The 21,542-nt window shown below is 39.2% G+C and overlaps 1 protein-coding gene across 6 annotated transcripts in view; it reads right to left on the bottom strand.

Annotated features, from left to right (window-relative positions):
• Positions 1 to 21,542, bottom strand: part of Rabep1 (rabaptin, RAB GTPase binding effector protein 1) — a 97,840-nt gene that overhangs the window by 38,989 nt on the left and 37,309 nt on the right. For all 6 annotated transcript variants that reach the window (XM_076542777.1, XM_076542779.1, XM_076542778.1 and 3 more), the window contains exons 3-6: positions 17,157 to 17,360; positions 14,763 to 14,923; positions 10,176 to 10,295; positions 3,528 to 3,663 (exon numbers count right to left, since the gene is read on the bottom strand). In XM_076542777.1, coding sequence (XP_076398892.1) covers positions 3,528 to 3,663; positions 10,176 to 10,295; positions 14,763 to 14,923; positions 17,157 to 17,360 — 621 coding nt within the window. The remainder of the gene's footprint in view (positions 1 to 3,527; positions 3,664 to 10,175; positions 10,296 to 14,762; positions 14,924 to 17,156; positions 17,361 to 21,542) is intronic.

Here is a 21,542-nt window from a genome sequence, read left to right as displayed (position 1 = left end):
AGTCTCCATGACCTGGCCCATGTGCACTACTCCAGTACCATATCTGTCCATTTTTTCTTGCATACTAATTTGCTGAACTACAGGGGGTGGGGAGTGGGGGGTGGATTCACTGTGTAGCCCAAGAACTTAGAAGCGTCTCTCCACCTCTGGTGTGATAGGGTTCTAGGTGTGTGCCATCACACCTGCTGACCCACTTTGCTTATATTCCCTTAGCTGCATACATAGGCCTGTGTTCCATGTTTCAAAAAAAAAAAAAAAAAAAAAAAAAAAAAACACTTAAAACTTGATTTAGAAAAAACAATGCCAGCCATGATTCCCAGTCCCACTTCACTCACGTGTCTTTCCACAGGCCTGTGCACATCTGTCTCTCTCCCTTATCTTAATAAAACTCTTGTTAGTGGGGGAAAAAACACAAAATATTAAAAATAAGTTTTAAAAGCACCATTTGAGCATAACTTCTTTCAGCTGGATATAGCAGTCTGAGTACAAGCTAATGAGGGGCTTGAGTTCAAGAACAGCCTGGGCAACCTCTGCCTCCAAAAATGTTTTTCAAAAAAAATTTTTAAATACTTTTTTGGTTTTTTTTTTTTTTTGGGGGGGGGGTCGGGGGTTTCAAGACAGGGTTTCTCTATTTCTCCTTGACTGTCTTAGAACTCACTCTGTAGACCAGGCTAGCCTCCAACTCAGAGATCCACCTGCCTCTGCCTCCCAAGAGCTAGTATCAAAGGTGTATACCACCACTGCCCGGTTTGTTTGATTTTTAAAAAAACCTACCTAAGGGACAAAAAGAACTGGCCACTCTTTGTCAGCAGTACTGCCCCATCTCAACCCACTTCCCATAGGGCAGCTGTATGGTGGCTCTAACCAGCAGCTGCCTAGCTAAGACTGCATCCCTAATGACCAGGCTCTAACCAGCAGCTGCCTAGCTATGACTGCATCCCTAATGACCAGGCTCTAACTAGCAGCTGCCTAGCTATGACTGCATCCCTAATGACCAGGTTAGACTGTAAACTGCTGGTAGACTGTTACAATGCTTCTCAATTTTTATCCTTTCTTTTAAAAATTCTATTATTATTTCTTTCATTTCTTATTACATTTTAATTAGTTATTTTGTCTGTGTGGTTGTGTGTACGTGGAGGTCAGGGGACAACTTACAGAAGTTAGTTTTCTCCTACCATGTAGAACCTGGGGATTAAATGTAGGTTATCAGACTTAGCTACTGAGCCATCTCAACCACTGCAAAGACACTTTTTTGATGTGTTATATGTCAGTACTGGAGTTTTTGTTTAGTTTTAATTTCTTGTTTTTTAAAACTAAGGACCAAATCCAGGGCACTGTGCTTACTAGGCAAGTGATCTACTACCAAACTAAGTCCCCAATCACCAGAAATTATTGTTTTTACTTCCTCATTTTAATGGACCTTTTGATATTTTCTCATATATATTAGGAAGGTTTGATAACCTCAATGAGTTACACTATTTTTAGAAGGGTTAGGACACAAATTTTAAATTTAGATAACTTGATAACTTTAATTTTAATCAAACTGAAACCTCTTTTGGACACCTACTGACAGTATAGGTGTCTTTCTGATTCCAACAGCACATGTAAAAACTGTTTCCTGAAGGTCAGACCTGCTTAAAGGTTGGGATATTTTCACAACATTGTGTGTAGTAATTCTTTAGGCATGTATTTTAGTTTTCAACTATTTGGAGGGGAAAGCTAGATCATATATAATCCTATATATTGTTCACATCTCTGTTTTCCACAGCATTTGATAAAAGTATCCACTATAGGATTCAACCACTACAGACTACATCCTGTACACTAATATATGTTTCCAGTAAGATTTCAATTTGTGTAAGAGAAAAAAAAATAAGAGGAGGCTGGGGCTATAGTTCAGGAATGCTCGCCTCTCTTTTTTAAAAGTTACTTTATTTTCACTATCCCCTAGCTGGATTTCATTTCCTTCTATTGTACTATTGTGAAATGTAGCCAACCACAGGAGCATAACAATACCCACAACCATTTCCAACAGAAATTACAACTGTTTTAATGTTTCAGTATGTTTGCTACAGGTGTCTTCTGGGGGCGTGGGGGAATGGGGTCTCTATCCTGAGCTGGATTCCAACTTGATAAGTGGCAACTAAAGATGACCTTGAACTCCTGGCTGTCCTGCCTCTAGGTCCAAGTGGATCACAGGTGTGTGCCACCAGTCTCAAACTTTACTCACACTCATTGTGAACACCTCAGAATTGCAGTTGCTACATGTGTTGCTCTATCTTGCTATCTGATGTGTCAAGGAAACAGCAGTTATCACTCTAACCCAAGTATTCAATTTTATAATGGTTTTTTCTTTTGGTTTGTTTTGGAGAAATTTGCCTGCCTTTTTTTTTTTTTTTTTTTTAATGTGTTTTGTTTTTAAAAGAGAGCCCCAGAATTTGAAAGAAAACAAGACTTATGGGAGGGTTCATTTGGAGCAAGAAATGGAAGGGGAAAATGATGCAATTATATTATGATCTCAAAAAATAAAATGATTTTTGAAAGTATTTTACTTTTAATTTTCAATTATGCATATATGAGGGGGATATGATTATATGCACACAAGTAGAGGTATCTGCAGAGGTCTGAACAGGACACTGGATACTTCAGAGCAGGCATTAGTGTTACAGGTAATTGTGAGTTGCCCACCAAATCTCTGCAAGATGTCCTCTATAAGAATAGCAGTGCTCACTGGGCAGTTGTGGAGCACGCCTTTAATCTCAGCAAAGGCAGGCGGATCTCTGTGAGTTTGAGACCAGCCTGGTCTACAGAGTAAGTTCCAGGACAGCCAGGGCTACAAAGTGAAACCCTGTCTTGGGGAAAAAAAAAAAAAAAAAGTGCTATTAACTGCTGACCTATCTCTCCAATCTATATTTGTTTGTTTTGTTTTGGTTTTGGTTTTGTGTTTTGTTTTTTGTTTTTTTTTTTTTGTTTTTTTTTGAGACAGAGTCTTACTGGTCTCAAACTCATAATTCCTTGTTTCAGCTTAAGAAGTTAAGTGTTAAGATTAAAGGTGTAAACCACCACACACAGGCCCAGCTACTTTTTAATTTTTTTTTTATTTGTGGAAATGCAGAGTTCACTTGTACATCACATTGCTACTTCAATAGTGAAATCAAAACTGGCCCGTAGAAAACAGGATACGAGGCCCTCTCTACCCAACTCTCACTTTGGCTAATCTACTTCTCTCTAAATGATTATGCAGACTAAAGCACTTTAAGCAGAAGTCGTCTAACTTCATCACCTTCCTGTCCCGAGCTCATGCCTTGTGAAGCTATTACTGTGCGGTGGTGGAAGGAGAAGCTCCTCACAATCCAAACCCCTTAGCAGTTTCCACAGGAGCTTTCAAATTGACGATAACGCTTACATTGAATCACTAGCATGCTGCATTGGTGGCTTAGGATTTGTTGCTGTTACTAATCAATATAAATTTTACTTTGTAATTTCTCTTGGAATAAAGTAAAAATATACACAACATATTTATTTACCTTCATGCAATTCTTTCCTCAATTTCTCAGCATCTTCCTGTAGAACAGATTTCTGAGTGTTCAAAACAGCTACATACATCTCCAGATCAGTCCTACAAGACTTCTCAGCCTCCAGATAATGATTCAGCTCCTTAACCTGAAAGAAGTACAAAACTCAACTTTACAACCATAGTAGGAATGGCAAATAAAATAAGTATCAGCAGCTGTATTTTAAACTTTAAAATATGATACAAATTTAGAAAATAACATAACAGATGCTAGCCATAATCTATCTCTTAGGTAAATATATAATTGAAATTATATGTAATGATTTTATATCATGTTTTTCAAAAAGGTACTTCTAATTTGTATTTCCATAGCAATGCATGTATACACTTGTTTGTTCTCCTTTTCAGCAACACAGATATGATTTGTTTATGTGTGTGCATGCAAATATGTGCACATTTAGGTGGAAGTGCACATATATGCATGGGTGCACAAATATGTATAAATCACACAACTACAGGTGTAATTCCTCACACACCAGCCTCCTGAGGTTTTGTTTTGTTTTTTGAGATAGGGTCTGCCACTGACCTGGAACTTACCTAGAAGGTTAGGGTGGCTAGCCAGTAGGCCCCAAGTATCTACCTGTCTTCACCTCTCTTATGCTATGATTACAAACACACCTACCACGCCCTTTCTTTTCGCCTATAGTTTCCAAGGATTGAAGTCTAACCCATTACCTCTCCCCAGCCATCCGCCCTCACCTTTTAGATGAGATAAAAATGGCATAATGTGCCTGGACTGAGTCAACCAGGTCGACCCCGGTCCTCGGGGGAGACCTTGATCTGGAGGAGGTGGGAATGGGGGGTGGGCTGGGGGGAGGGGGGGCGAGAGGGGGAGAACAGGGGAATCTGTGGCTATTATGTTGAACTGAATGGTGTTGTAAAATAATAATAAAAAAAATGGCATAATGTTCTTTTGACTCTTTTAAACATTTATTTAGCCGGGCGGGGATGGCGTACGCCTTTAATCCCAGCCCTAGGGAGGCAAAAGCAGGTGGATCTCTGTGAGTTGAGGTCAGCCTGGTCTACAAAGCTAGTCCAGGACAGGCTCCAAAGCTACAGAGAAACTCTGTCTCCAAAAACAAACAAAAAAAAAAAAAAATTTATTGTTTCTTTGTTATATATACAGTGTTCTGCCTGTATGTATGCCTGCACACCAGAAGAGGGCACCAGATCTCATTATAGACAGTTGTAAGCTAGCACATGGTTGCTAGGAACTGAACTCAGGACCTCTGTAAGAGCAGCCAGTGCTCTTAACCGCTGAGCCATCTCTCCAGCCCCTCTCTTAACTTTTGATTTCTGGTGAGATGATTCCAAATGTCTTCCATTTATACAAACAACTCATTTTGATCAATACATATACCCATAGGAATTGAAGAAGTTAGGACATCGAGATGGCTCAGCAGATAAAGGTGCTTGCCACCCAGACTGATGACCTGAGCTTGATCCAAGGAACCCACAGAAGGAAAGAGCCAACTGCTACCAAGTTGTCCTCTGACCTTTACAAGTGCATCATAACCAGTGAAATTTTTTTCAAGAGAGGAAGTCATGATGTACAAAATTACTAGTCTCATCATAATCACACACACTTGAAGGCAAGTGCAAAAAAAATTTTAAATCCTGTCTTTTCATAATATATTTTCTGAGACTAGTAACCAAAATAAAATTCAATACTACCAAAAAAAATTCAGGATAAAAGTATCATTTATTTTATTTGATTTTTTATTGTTTTATCTTGACAATAAACTGTCTATCCTAAACTCAGTATTTATGGGTAACTTTCAGTTTTTTCAAAAGGTCTTTTTCATGAACCATCCTACTTTTTCAAGTTTACAATAGCCAGCTCGAAGGGCAATGGTGGTACACGCCTTTAATCCCAGCACTGGAGAGGCAGAGGCAGTTGGATCTGAGTTAGAGGCCAGCCTGGTCTACAGAGTGAGTTCTAGGACAGCCAGGGCTACACAGAGAAACCCTGTCTCGGAAAAACAAACAAACAAATAAATATATAAAGCCAGGTCATCTGACCTCACAGAGATCTTTACCTTATCTCTAGGATCTAACGATCTAGACCATATTATGTACAACAGAGACTAAAATGATCATTTACTGCACTTTAGTGCTTTGCTGAAGCTGACAATCAGCCAGCATGGCCAAGTGCTGAGTTTCATAAGGTGTTTTCTTCAACACGTGTTACCAGGTGACAGTATCAGTCAATTCAGCAGCTATAACAAGGATGGCTTATAACCACAGACTTTGTACTACGTATCACCTCTTAATAAACCCCTCTTTGAATTAAAAAGATGATGAATTTCTAACACCTAACAAAAGTTATTACTAACTCTAGGACAGTGCTCAAGTAGCAGCACAGCATATGAACATCCTCGAATTCCACATTCCCTAACAGCCCAATTCAGAACCATTTGGAGGACCTGGCATAACGGTACATACTTTTAATCCCACCACTCTCGAAGCAAAGGCATGTGGATCGATGTAGTATGAATCTTATAAGTTCTTATTAATAAAAACAAACCTGGAGCTGGGGTGAATGCTGGAAGATCAGAGAAGCAGAACAAGACACAGCTACCTCACCTCTCCAGTTCCTCAGCTGATCTTGTTTCCTCAGACTGAAAGCCGCTGAGTCCTCATCCGAATGGGTCTCAGCTGAACTGCTGCTCAAAAGCCTAAAAGCTTGCCTACCATACAAGACACCATAGACCTGCTCTCCAGCACCACATAAACAGAGCATGGTGGCACTTGTCTAAAACCCTAGCATCTGGAAGGTAGAGACAGGAGGACCGAATTTCAAGATCACTGTCAGTTAGACAGCAAGTCTCAGGCCATTCTGAGCTGTAAAAGCATGAGAACCTCAGTTCAAATCCCCAGAACCTAGACAAAAAGCTAGGGATGTACTTGTAAACCCCGCACTGTGGGGATGTGGAAAAAGTAAGTTTACTGGCACTTGCTGGCCCCCAGCCTAGCTCCAGGTTCAAGTGAGAGACCTTATCTCAAAGGACAAAGCAGAGAGTGACAGAACACAAGGCTGCACACCCTCCTTTGGCCTCCGTGACCTCCTATGGGCTTGCACACCTGCGCACAAACACCAAACAAGCATATATATATACACATCACACACCAAAAAGGGATTTTTGGCTCCAGATTCTGTAATGATTGCTATTTTAGCTTTTCTATTTTATCTTGAGGAAAACTTGACAATTACCTGTTATAACAACTTGTTTTGTTTTACAAAAAGGCCTCACTAGTTCAGGCTGACCTTGACAGTCAGGTCCTTCTACCACGGCTTCCCAGGTGCTCGAATTACTAGCATTTTCTACGACCAGCAGAATTTTTTTCTTTCTTTTTTTTTTTTTTCAAATGTACTGGTATGACACTATTTATAGTATCTACTATTTTTATATCAGCAGTCATGCCCCGTTTGATTTCTGATTTCCATTTTTTTTTTTTCTTTTCATTTTCTGTACAAATTTCTCAACCTTTTTATACTGACATTCTCTTCGGTTCTTTAACTTTCCTCCTTCACTAATTTCTAATATTCTGTATATCCTTTGATTTGTTTTCACTTTTTACTGTTTTTATTTTCCCTTTAGAGTATAATGTTAAATATTTATATCTGTTGGTTGCCTATGAGAACTAGATGTCAGGCTCCCACTGCTGAGACACTAAACGCTTTTTTATAGATTTATATAGAAATCAAGATGGGACTAAACTAGAAGCTTACTTCCTATTGGCTAGCTTTCAGAATACTGGAAGGTGCTCCGTAGACTGCTGGGAGAAAATTGTCACCAACAGTCTCACTCAGTTGCAGACTCTGGGTATAATATGACCAACCAGCCAAGCAAAATGTACCCATGGCTGGGAGGTCACAGCCCTAGTGGGGAAACTATTAATGTTGTTTGACTAAGTGGACATGACATGACTATCAAACTGCCTTCTAAATGTTTATGTTGATTCCTCTAGAATAGTGCTACTATTTGCTTCTTGTTGTAACAGGTAGTACTGCACAGACTCATAACTGGGCAAAGTACTGAGAGTAAGTTATTGCTGAATACAATGGTACATCTCTATCTCCCTTCCAAGGCCACTTGCAGAGGAGGGGATAGAAAGAATGTAAGCACCAGATGAAGTGGTGGAGTGCTGTGAAACACTGTTTTCAGGGCAGGAAATAGCTGCTGCACAAGACTAGACCCATCACCATCTGTCATGAAGGGCCTCTCCACCCCAAGGACTTATACAGTTAGTTAGTGGTTTCTGGAGGAGGAAAAGACTTTTTCTTTCGTGGTACAGCCACTAGTAAATGGTCCCTATTCCTGGAAGTAACCCTAATGAAACTTACTGAGTCACAAAAACAAAAATCGCATGAAATATTTACACCACCCTAAGTATTTTGTGATTTCTTTTTCAATCAGATTTTTCCCCATCTCTAGACATTTTATTATTAAAAAAAAAAAAATGTGACCAGAGTATTGGGTCTATAATAACATTAATTCTGTGAAACTTAATACTTTATGACCTTATTTTTAAAAGTTAAGATACAGAAGGAAAAGATAAATATATCACAATATTGAAATACAATATAATGTATCTAGAAATAATAATACTTTTTCCTATGCATTACTCAAAGCATTTATGTTCTAATTTGGATGTGGTTCATAACACTCTTGTAAGGCAGTCTTTTTTTTTCTTGTTACTGTTGTTTTGTTTGTTTTTCAAAACAGGGTTTCTCTGTGTAGCCCTGGCTGGCCTGGAACTCATAGATCAACCTCCCTCTACCTTATCCATATCTTTTTGGACCCCATCTCCCTCATTATCCTAATTTTACAGCTGAAAAACCAAAGGAGAATAAAGATAAGAAATCTTACTAAGTCATCCAGGCTACTAAATGCTGAGTTTCTGGCTACTGAATAGTTATTATTTCTTTGTATCTAGTCTTCTTTTGTTGCCATTTTTTTCTGTGTATGTGTGTGCCTGCATAAATTCGTGTACACTATGTACATGCTAGTGTCCACAGACAGCAAAAGACAGTGTCAGACAGACCCCCAGGAACTGGATTACAGATGACTATGAGCTGCCATGTGGGTGCTGGGAACTGACCCTGAGGTTCTCTGCAGGAGTAGTAAGCACTTTTATTTGATGAGCTATCTCCACAGCACTAATCTATTTTCCCCCTTAACCTATTTTAGGTTATACTTGTTTATATCAGTTTTCTTTTGATTAGACTTTACACGTATATTTTTATTTACCCCTTTATTCATTTTTTTTGTTTATTAAAACAAGGTCTCACTCGGTTGCTTAGGCTAACCTTCAATTCACAGCAATGTTCTTACTTCAGCCTCCTGAGTGTGAGTTACCAGACCTGGTTTATTTCTTTATGTTCAATCTTACCTTGTGTTTAGTTATATGTCTTATAAGAAACACACTGTCTTCTTTTACGTGTGTGTGTGTGTGTGTGTGTGTGTGTAGATGAGTGCTACAATGCGCATGTGGAGGTCAGAGGACCTGTGCACAGGTAAAAAGACAACTTGTGGCAGTCAGCTCTCCTTTTCACCATGTGGGTAGCAGAGATCAAACACAGATCATCAGGCTTTATCTACCATGCCATCTTGCTGACTCCATTTTCTTTTAGTACAGAATATCAAACCCAGGCCTTCATTCACACTAGACAAGTGTCAGCATTGTACTACTCAACTACACCTCTAATCTCTTTCTTTCATTACTAAAGACTTTTTCAATGGTGGAGCCCTTGCCTAGCATATGTCAATAAGGCCCTAAATTCAATCTCCAGCACTACAAACAGTCATAAAAATTGTAACACCTCACTAATGTTTCACTTCTGTTTTTGTTTGGTTTGGCTTTTTAAAAGTAGCATCCCATGTAACACAAACTGGCCTCAAACTCACTATGGAGCTGAAGATGACCCTGAACTTCATGTCCTCTTGCCACTACATCACAGAGGGTTCCAGACATCAGTCACCATGCCCATCTTATGCAGTGCTGAGGGCCAAAGTCTAGGCCTTGAGCATGCTGGAGAGGCATACACCAAGAAACCATATCCCAGCCATGCTGAGTATATGGTCAGTAGGAGGTACATCCTGTCTAAAAAAATCTCCTAGAGCCAGGATGAGGAAACAAAGTCAACTACAAACAGCTTCTTTTCCTAGGTAAGAAAACTAAGGCTAGGAATGTAGCTCAGCTGTCAAGAGTGCTCACCTAAAGCCCTGGATCTGATCCCCAGAGCCTCATAAAATAGGCATGGAATATACAAGTTCAAGGCCAGCCTGAGTTACATGAAACCCTGTCTTACAAAAATAAACCAATATGGATGACTTGTTAAAAGAAAAAAGAAAATTGAAGTTGAGTCTCACTTGAATAAAATGGATAACTGAACACAAGTCTTCATTCATGATTAGGCATCACCACTGGAGATTTAAATAACCAAAGGTCAAATTACCACACAGCAGGTTTGTTTTCAGAATTTTAAACAGAAGACTCCTGAGACAGTTGATGAAATGATTTCCCACCACTACTTCTCAAGGGATTCTAATTTTACTCCTGGCATTGGAGCAGATGGCTAACAGCATTTCACAACCTTTGAGGCCTCCAGCTCTTTAATCTTCTCTTCAGCTTCTGTCAGTTTATCTTTCAAAGCTGCAATTTCCTTCTCCATGGGCATCACGACAGAGCGAAGCTTTTCAGCATCTTCTTGGGCCTATGATTAAAAGGAATTAAATGCAACAACTTACTAGCTGAATATTTTTAAAAGAAACTCTAGTCCACCCATTTGCTAAAAATTATCATTCATAAAACTGAATACCAATTCTCATTTTATTCAAGTTTTTTCTTTGAACTTTTATTAACATATATTCATTACATTTACAAAATGATGGGCTTCAAAAATACGTCATTCCAGTTATCATGTACTTGAACATATTAACACCAATCAATCCTCTCATTTCATTCTTCTCACTCATTTGTCTTTTTTCTTTACCCAAACAGTTCCTCCTTGTCTTTTATGAAACACACACACACCCTAGATTCCATAGATGAGGCAGTGTGATATTTGTCTTTCTGAATATAGCTTATTTGTTTAATATGATATTTGGTCCTAGGTTCCTGCAAAAAACATATATGTGTTCTTCTTTAAGCAGAATAAAGCTTGTCAACTGTGTGGGCCAGGGACATAATTAAGCACTTAAGAGCATGTACTGCTCTTCCAGAGGACCCACGTTCAGTTCCTACCACCCACATTAGGTAGCTGATAACTGCCTCTAACTCCAGGCCCTAACTGCCTCTAACTCCAGTGTCAAGTCTATTTTTAAATAGTTTATTACAGGCTGGAGAGATAGCTCAGAGTTTAAGAGCACTGGCTGCTGCTCTTCCAGAGGTCCTGAGTTCAATTCCCAGCAACCACATGGTGGCTCACAACCATCTGTAATGAGACCTGGTGCCCTCTTCTGGCCTGCAGGCAGAACACTGTATACATAATAAGTCTCTAAAAAATAAAAAGTTTATTACTGTGAATGACAGGCATAATTATGGTTTTCCTAAATACTTCACTTAGAATTTGGCAGTAAGCAGAAAAATAGATTCACTGTAACATATCTGATATCTTCATTGAGCAACTCAGTCATAAAATATCTCATATATAAAAGGCAGCATCAAGAGCTGGGTGTGGTGGTGTACCCTCAGGAGGCAGAGGTAAGAGGATCCCCTCAAGTGTAGCCTACTCAGGTCTACATATCAGATCCAACCCAGCCAGAGCTACAGAGTGATTCTGACTCAAAAGAGCAAAAACAAACACCTTTAGTCCCAGAACTCAGGAGGCAGAAGCAGGTAGAGCTTTGTGAGTTTGAAGCCAGCCTGGTCATCATAGCAAATTCTAGGCTGTCTAGATTGTGGGGACAAAATAAATAAGTAAACAAAAAGTATTAAAAACTCAGAAAGTTGGGGCTCTTCCTACTAATGAAAATTAACTTTACCTAATGTAAACAAGCTCAAATGCATCCTAAATTGTCCAGAATAGAGAAACAAGCTATACTGACTAGTGTGAAGAATATTACACCTCCTCATAGACACAGATACACAAAAGAAATTTAACAGGCCTTCAGATTCACTTTGTTTCCTGATCCTTACAAAATCTATTTTGTGCTGAACTAAATTCTGTTTGGAAAAGACACGTTAGCTTAAAACATCTTCACAGTCAAGGCTTGTTTGGGATGCTTACTGCAAAAAGGGAAGGAAGAAAAGAATTTACCATATTTACTAATGCAAAAGACCTCATAATTTCCAGTGCTAGGTATCATATAAACAAACGTTTAAAGAGTCAATTAAAAGTAGTAGTAAGTGTAACCAGTGAGATGGCCCAGTGGGTAAAAGCACTAGCTGTGCATGCCTGTTGATTGGAGTTCAAACTCCAGAATCCACAGTGGAAAGAGAGAACTGACTCCCTAAAGTTGCTCTCTGACCTCCACATACACATATGGACACATGCACCACATTATGCACAAATACAATAATAATAAAAAGAGATAGAAAGGTCATTAAAATAAAAATTGAAAAGCTGTTACAGCCAAGCCAAGCCTACAACTGCATGACTGCATGACTAAATGCAGTGTGGTTTCTTGGATGGAAGTCTCAAACAGGAAGGAGAAAAGGATATGGGGGACACTGGCTGAAAATCAATACAATCTAAATACAGAGAACAAACCATTGTTAATAATGATGAGCTGGTATTAGTTTGTTAACTCTAACAAGTATAACATACTACATGGTTAAAATGTTAAAGAAAACTGAGCCAGGTGGTGGTGGTGCACACCTTTGATCCCAACACTGGAGAGGCAGAGGCAGGCAGATCTCTGTGAGTTTGAGGCCAGCCCGGGCTACAGAGTGAGTTCCAGGAAAGGCTCCAAAGCTACACAGAGAAACCCTGTTTCAAAAGAACCAAAAAAGTTCAGAAAACTGAGTATGGAGTATACTGAAAAACAATACAATATTCATAAATTTTTTTATACCTAAAAAAAAATTCTTAAAAAGTAATAGGTGGGCTGGGTGGTGGGAGGTGCACACCTTTAATCCTAGCACTCAGGAGGCAGAGGCAGGCGGATCTCTGTGAGTTTGAGGCTAGCCTGGTCTATAGAGCTAGCTCCAAGACAACCAGGGCAGTTACAGAAAAACCCTGTCTTTAAAAAACCAAAAACAAACAAACAAACAAACAAACAAACCTAGTTGGGGCTGGAGAGATGGCTCATGTATTGTTCTTGTAGATGATCCAAATTTGTTTGATTCCCAATACCCATGTCAGGCAGCTCATACCACCTGTAACCCTAGTCTAGCTCCAGGGGATCTGGTACCTCAGGCTTCTAAGGGCACCTGAATTCATAATCATGAACCCTACAGAGTCACATATACGAACAATAAAATTAAATAATAAATAAATAAAACTCATGGAGGGCCTAGGAGATGACTCAGTCGGTACAGTGCTCACTGCACAAGCATGAGGGCCTTGCCTTGGTCTGGAACCATGCAGAAAGCCAAGTGCAGCCGCATGCACCTGTAATGCCAGCACTGGGAAGTGGGGAATCCTAGGAGTCCACTGGCCAGTCAGTCTAGCCTAATTTGTGAGCTCCAGGTTCAGTGAAAGACCTTGTCTCAAAAAGTAACCAATGTCATGGCACATCTCAGCATTTGGGAGGTAGATCTCTGTGAGTTTCAAAGCCAGCCTTATCTACATAGAGAGTTCCAGGGATATAGACCAGGCAGGGATGTAGAGACCCTGTCTCAAAAAAAGAAAGAAAAATAAAATAAAGTAGATGAAGGAGAGGGGTGGGAACTAGGAGTTGGAAATAAATATGACCAAGATATACTGGTCACATGTATGAAATTGTCAAATCCTAAATAAAATATAACTCTTTAAAAATTAAAAAAAAAAAAAAAAAAAAAAAACACAAAGTTGGGCGGTGGTGGCGCACACCTTTAATCCCAGCACTTGGGAGGCAGAGCCAAGCGGATCTCTGTGAGTTTGAGGCCAGCCTGGTCCATAGAGCAAGATCCAGGACAGGCACCAAGACTACACAGAGAAACTCTGTCTCGAAAAACCAAAAAAAAGAAGAAGATTCAAAAAAATGTAGAGGTAGAACAATAGAGAAAGTCACCTGACATGCACCTCTAGCATCACATGTAGGCACAAACACACACACACACACACACACACACACACACACACACACACACACACAATAAAATTTAGTTTTAAAACTAAAACTTTAAAGATGGCAAAGAATAGTGATTGTGGAAATGATTAAATACACACACATTTATTTATATAAAGAATGGAGCAAGGATTTATATAAAGAATAGAACAAGGATTAGTAGCCAAAGATGTTCTCAAGGAGGGTCAGTGAGCTGGCTCAACATAGGCTCCTGCCCTTGAGCCTGATGACTTGAGTCAGTATCTATATGGTGAAAGAAGATAATCAACTTCCAAAAGTTCTCCTCTGACCTCTACACACTTACTGTTGCACACATGTGCACACACATTCACACACAAAATAAATAAATAAATGAAAAATTTTTCAATGTTCTCAATGAGAACACATTTCTCTCATTTAGTTGCCTGTGTTAAGGCATTGTATGGTATAGTTCAGGCATAATACGTATAACATTGGCAAGTATTCTAGAATGTTTATACACAGTATCAAGTAACATCTCCATCCAACATGAACTCACTGGGCTTCTATATGCTAGACACCATCCTATGTACTTAGTATACTACATTCTCATGGAGTTAACACTCGAGCAAATGAACAGAAAAAGCAGCAAGCAAACACAGTAAAAGCTGACCTCTGTTTTATGAGGAAATATGCTGTACAAAAGAAACCCTAAAGCAGGGCACAAAAATCGGAGAGTCCTGGAAACTTGGGAAGAGGCAGGTAGGCTGCAATCTTAACTAGAGCAGTAAGAAAAGCCTCATGAAGAAATGACAGCTCATCAAAGATCTGAAGATGGAAAGGCAGTCAGTCACATGTACTGTGGAGGGTAGGGGGAAAGCACTGTCTGGTCCATAAGTAACTCCCCAACAGAAAGAAAGCACAACATTCAACTTCCAGTTCTGCACCAACGCTTTTAAACAAATTGCTTTTAGTCAAGTAATTCTGTAAGTGAATGTATTCTTGCATACCTTTTTCATTTCATTTTCTAAATTTTCTTCCTCTTGACCTTCAGACAACCTTCTTCTTAAATCAGCTATTTCCCGCTCTGCAGATTCTCGATACTGTGCCCACTGTGCTCGCTCCTGCTCCAGCCTCAGATGAAACTGATGCTCATAGTCACGAACCGTCTCTATAAAACATCACATAGTCCATGTCTAAGCATCATGGAACAATAGCTAGTACACTGAAATTTCTTCAGTTATGTAAAGAGCTTGAGACAAATTTTTGGAAATAATTTTGGAAAAAAATTCTAGTTCTTTTTTTTTTTTCTTTTCTTTTTTTTTTTTTTTTTTTTCATGGTAGCCGGAGGGATAGCCGTGGGTGCTGGGAACCGAACTCTTATATTTTTGGTTGTGAGCCTAGCCTTTAACAGCTGAGCTATCCCTCCAGCCCAAAAATTCTAGTTCTTATGAGTTGAAATAAAGGTTTTACTACTTCATCATCATCATCATCATCATCATTCTTCATAATAGACCTGCCATATGCTATTTGACAAGAAACCCTAGAGAAGGTTCAAAGTGGGGCTTCCAACTTACATCTAAGACCCACTCCCAAATCCATATTCTTTGATACTATAATGTGGCTCTCAAAACAAATACAACATTTCATTATAACTACATGAATGTGTAAGGAAATAAAAATTATTTCTGAGATATTTTACTAAAACCTAAGATTCTAAATTGAGAAAAATTCTGTAGCCTTACAAAATAACTTCATGTTTAATACAGTCTTGAAACATCACCTGACAGGCACAACTGGTGGTCCTTTAAATTCTACTCCTTTTTTTTTTAAAGTATTTATTTATTTTTATTTTATATATATGTTTGAATGTCACCTGCATTTATATACTGCACTATGTGCCTACCTGTTGCCTACAGAGATCAGGAGAGGGTGTCAGAACCCTGGAACTGCAGTTATAGATGGTTTTGAGCTACCCTAGGGATGCTAGGAAATGAACCCAGATCCTCTACAAAAGTAACAAGTACTCTTAACCACTGAGCCATCTCTCCAGCCCCAATTTCTATACCTTCTTCATTACTAACAAGACCAAACTTTGTTGAGGATTTTACAGTGCTCAATATAAATACTCCACTTTCTGGCTGAGTAAATACCTTAGTGGAATAACTTGCCTCACATGTGAATGTCTCTAGATTTGATTCTCCACAGCACAAAACTAACACCCCAACTTAAAACTACATGTTTCGATTTCTTTTAGTTAAAGGTGACCACATACAGCATGAAGATTTCTAGAAAAAAATAATTTCTAATGTATATTGGAGGATGTGTAACCATTTCTCAACAATGAAGCAAAGATAAAATTTTTTTATAATTTATTTCATTATATTTTACATGCATTGGTGTGAGGGTGTCAGATTCCCTTCCCTGGAACTAAGTTACAGACAAGTATGAGCTGCCATGGTGTTGCTGGGAACTGAACCCAGGTCCTCTGGAAGGGCAGCCAGTGCTCTTAACCACTGAGCCATCTCTCCAGCCCCTACAAAAGTGAAATTTTTAAAGATCATGGTAACTATATAGAAGCAGACAGCCAGAAAAGTCCAGATATAGGCGGGACCACAGAACTGTTATGACCACTCCTAGCTTACCTAGAGATGGATTTTATTCCTATGAGAAAGAGGAACTCCTGTATAGGTAAACCAACATAGTCAGACTATTACATGAGACCAGAGTATCACTTAGTAAGAGCTACAGAGTCAGAAACAAAGGTACCCTTAATTGCATCCTTTCAAAGAATATTCTGTAAAAAATGGGACACAAATGCAAAGACCCCCTGGCACAGGGCAGTTGCCATTAGTTCACATTTGTAAATATTAACTAATCCCAGGATCTCAAAGATTAAGGTAACACCTTATTTCATTCTGTCATCATTCTCCAGAATGAAGGCAGTACTGAGGCATTCATGCTGAAAGGAAAGAGGCTATACACACCATTAAATTCCTTCAGACCAAGGGTCACAAACTGGCATTCCATAAAGCCCCATTTAGCCATACGGACACTCTTGCCCATCAAACAAATATTTCACATACAAGAATACACTATACTTAAAAAATCTATAAAAATAAAAATCCAGGTTTAAACCCTGCTTTAAATCTTACAAGTAACTACAACCTTCATTTAATACATTATCTCTCTAATTAATTATCTCTCTTTATTATTGATCTGTCGAAGACACTGGTGATGCGCCCATTACAACACCCCTGACTTCCCTTTCATCTGACGTCTGGAAGATGACAGTCCATAAAGCCACAAATGAACACAAAATGCATTTTAAGGCCATCTGAAAATGGTGTCAAGAATCAGAATTTGATCTTATAATTTCGTCTAAAATCTGATCTTTTCTTTACCTTTCATTACAGCCTGAAGTGAAGCAACTTCTTCTCTCCACTGCCTTTTAACTTCATCTATAGCTTCTTGCTTAGTATTCTCAGAGACTGTGGCAATTGCCTTAATGTTCTCCATCTCTGCCTGAGCCTCCCACAGCTGTGTCCGAAGGTGACCCAAATCATCCTGTGCCGCTTGCAATACTGCATTTTGCCTCTTCAGATCCTCTGGGGAAAAAGTAAAAGATTTTCCATTAATGTGTAGTTCACTTTATCAGACTCAAAAGAAATGAAGAAACTGGATATTAAAATGCTAACATAGAATATAAAGCTATTTAAATAGAAATATAAAGTGTGCTGGATTTCAAACAATAAAGTTTTACAAGGCGAGTTCCAGGACAGCCAGAGCTGTTACAGAGAAACCATGTCTCAAAAAACAAAAAAATAAAACATTAAAACTATCTAATAACACACCGGGAAAGGTCACAGTTTTGATGCTATATTTAGGCTTTTCCTATTCACTAAATAGACATAATCAAAACTTTTTTTCATTTATTTTTATGTGTGTGAGTGTTTTAACTACACATATATCTGTGCATCACATGTGTGCCTGGTGCCCTGGGATGTCAGGAGAATTCACCTGATTCCCAGGACTGCAGTTGACAGTTGTGAATTGACAAGCAGGTGTTGGGAACTGAACACAGGACCTCTGGAACAGTCAGGGCTCTTAAGCACTGAGCCATCTCTCCAGCCCCAATAAATTCTCTAACTACTCTGGTGTAAGTGTCCAAATCTACAAAATGGAGATTAAAGATGGTCACTCCATAGGGCTGTTAAAATGATAAAATGATGCATTATAAACGCCTGTAAGCATAGTAACTTTCAAAGAGGAAGCCTTCAATACATACTTAATGGAAGAAAGCCAGACTGCACAGTAATTAGAGTTGATAAAACCATGATTACTTTCTCACTCTTAATAATCTCTTAAATATTAAGTTGATATCACATGTACACCACATGCCTTAAGCTAGATAGAACATATATTTGATCATGACTCCCAAAAAAGATGGCAGTGGAGTCAGAAATGCAGTTTAGTGGTACAGCACTCACCTGGCATGTACAAGGCCCTGGGTTTTGGTCCCTACCACTGCAGAGAAAACAAGGATACGCCTATTATCCCTCTATAGAGATGCGTCTACTTTCTCTTACTGCGAACTCTCACTATACTCTCCACTAAAACAAAACAAAAAACCTCGTGACTATCATGAACACAAGTGGTCAACTTTTAAATCTATACTTTCTTATTTATAAGGAGTTTGAGTATGTACTCTACATTGATCAGTGACCAGAACTTTCTTAGGTTTCCCTCCCTCACAGACTCTCTCACTATAACATAAAATGGCTACAAACTCTCAATCCTTCTGCCTCAGCCTCCTTAGTAACAGGATTTCAGGTGCCCATCACCATATTCTGCTTATCTGTTTCTAATGCAGAGTTTTCCTTCTGATTTAGGAAAAGCATTGTGATGGTTAATCTTCACTATCGACTAGATAACAAGTCACCCAGGAGGAAAACCTATGGTCATGTTCAACTGAACTGAACTGAACTGAGAGGTTTAACTGAACAAAGAAGGGTCCACCTGAGCGTGGGTTAACACACCCTATGGGGTAATGTCCTGGACTAAATAAAAAAATATGTAAGTCAAGCATCAGCTAAAGCATCAGTAAAAAGCTGCCTCAAGTGTTCTCCATGGCCAGCGGAAACTTGTAACAATGAAGATAATAAAGTACAGTTAACTGAAGTAATTAATTTTAACATAGCAAGTTTTTTTTTTTGTTTTGTTTTGTTTTTGTGGTTTTTCATTCACCAGGCTCTGTTTTTCTGACTGCAGATCCAATGTGACCATGCCTTCCCTGACATAAGTCTACTGTATCTCCTCCAACCACGCCAGGGATTTTGTCATAACAACAAGAAAACTAATACACAAAAGTACCAGAAGTGGATGAGCTGCTGTGAGAAACCTGACCACATGGTTCATAGGTTTGAAACTGGCTCATAGCAGGAATATGGAAGAACTTTGGAGTTACAGAATAGAGAAGACTCAGAATGCTGTAAACAAAGTTAAATGGTTCATTCTGGTGGGAGTGCAGAGAACCAGAATCCAACAGAAAGGTATACAGTAAAGACCGTATTCATGAGGCTTGAAGTAGTCAGGCTTGGGTTAAAAACCATTTTTAAGATGATAATGTTGATGGTCGAGCAGTGGTGGAGCACACCTTTAATCCCAGCACTCAGGCAGGCGGATCTCTGTGAGTTCAAGGCCAGCCTGGTCTACAGAGCGAGATCCAGGACAGGCACCAAAGCTACACAGAGAACCCTGTCTCAAAAGAGGGGGGGAGGGGGTAATGTTGAATCCAGCCACTATTAGGCCACATCCCTATAGCAGCCTTTTCTCTCTCACAGACACTAAAAGGTACCCTTTCTGAGACACTGAATCCCTAGCTAGAGCCAGGACCTCTCAACTGGGAAACTAATTTTGCATCAAAGCAGGTATTGGTGGTCACACATCCTGCTCCCTACACACTTCACTGACTCCTGGGAAAAAGAATAAAAATGAAAATAAGGCTGTGGGCTAGTTCTGTAAACACCTCAATTCCCCACATACTCAGACAGGTACAAGGAGAGACTCCCACTTCTGTCACAGGTACACACTACAAATCCTCTCTTCAAAGACCCTGCAATGGTGTCTGTCTCTGGTGCTAGGGCCTCAACTCTCCTTGGAGACCCCACTATGTGTTAATAACTTTTCTAATTAAATCTTTACTCTTCGGTAATCCATCTTAGTGTTCCTTTTGACATTCCCCCAGAAAACTTCCTGATACTCATATTATGTCCTAGTAAAAATCCTAACCCTAATATCTTCAAACCTCTTCCACCAGAAGCATTCCCCTGTTTTGGGGTCATTTTATATAGTTTCTGTATGAAAAAGTACACAACATTTTTTTTTCTTCCCTCACTTATCTCTTAAACCCCTTCCACCATTGATTCTTAAACTTCTTCCTTCTCCCTCAAGGTCTTCTACTGCCAAGTCATATATATCACATAAACACACATACCCCACATGAGAGACAAGCTGATGTTTTTCTGAGCAAGGATGTTTTATAGGTGCCCTTTATCAAGCTGGAAAGATTCCTTCTGTTTCTAGTTTAGTGTTTTTAATCATGAACAGGTGTGCAGTTTTACATATTACTTCTCCTTTATCGACTGAGAAGTTTGTGTGCTTTGGTTTTTATCTTATTTTTTGAGACTGGTCTCTCTACTACTGTGGTTTGAATAGGTATGACCCCCTTAGACTCATGTGTTTAAATGCCTGGCCCATAGGAGATGTGGCCTTGTTGGAGGAAGTGTGGCCTTGTTGGAGGAAGTATGTCACTGTCGGGGCATGCTTTGAGGTATTCAAGCTGCCCAGTGTGGCAGTATCCTGCTGCCAGCAGATCAAGACGTAGAACTCTCAGCTCCTTCTCCAGTACCATGTCTGCCTGCAATCTGCCATGTCCTGCCATGATGCTAATGGACTGAACCTCTGAAACTGTCAGCGAGCGCCAATTAAATGTTTTCCTTTATAAGAGTTGTGGTCATGGTGTCTCTTCACAGCAATAGGAACCCTAACTAAGACAACTGTGTAAGCTCTGGCTGTCCTGGAACTCTCTCTGTATAGAACAGGCTGGCCTCAAAATCACAGAGACCCAATTCCCTGTGCCTTCAGAGTGCTGTTGATTAAAGGTAGGCACCACTATGCCCAGCCTGGTTTCTATCCTATTGACTGTAATGTATATTATAATGATTGCAATTCTGGGACGAGGTCCAATTAGTTACAATCTTATTCTCTCACACTGTTTGATTTTCAAGCTTAAGGAGGATTTAGACATCTGTATTTCTTTTTTGTTTGTTTTTCGAGACAGGGTTTCTCTGTGTAGTTTTGCGCCTTTCCTGGAATTCACTCTGTAGCCCAGGCTGGCCTCGAACTCACAGAGATCTGCCTGGCTCTGCCTCCCAAGTGCTGGGATTAAAAGCGTGTGCCACCACCGCCCGGGCTATATCTGTATTTCTAAGGAATGCATGCATAAAGTTCTTGTGATGTCTTGTTACATCTTTTCTAGGTTTTGTCTGGATAATACTATTTATAGAGTGTCCCTTGCAGTTTATTTTTTTACAAAAATTTGGAATACTGGTACTAATTCTTCCTTCATATTGAATAATACGAATTATAATCAATATTCAATAACATACATTTTAATATGTTAAATAATAATGGTGAACAATTCTTTAAGCAAACATAGTTTTTCAAAAGAGGAAAAATTCCCTTTCCTTCATTTTTTAATTTTGTAACTAATTTTTTTAAATTTTATT

Source organism: Peromyscus maniculatus, chromosome 8, assembly GCF_049852395.1.
Source record: "Peromyscus maniculatus bairdii isolate BWxNUB_F1_BW_parent chromosome 8, HU_Pman_BW_mat_3.1, whole genome shotgun sequence".
Taxonomy (NCBI): Eukaryota; Metazoa; Chordata; class Mammalia; order Rodentia; family Cricetidae; genus Peromyscus; species Peromyscus maniculatus.
The sequence above is the reverse complement of the archived record's forward strand: the minus strand, read 5'-3'. Positions and strand labels throughout refer to the sequence as shown.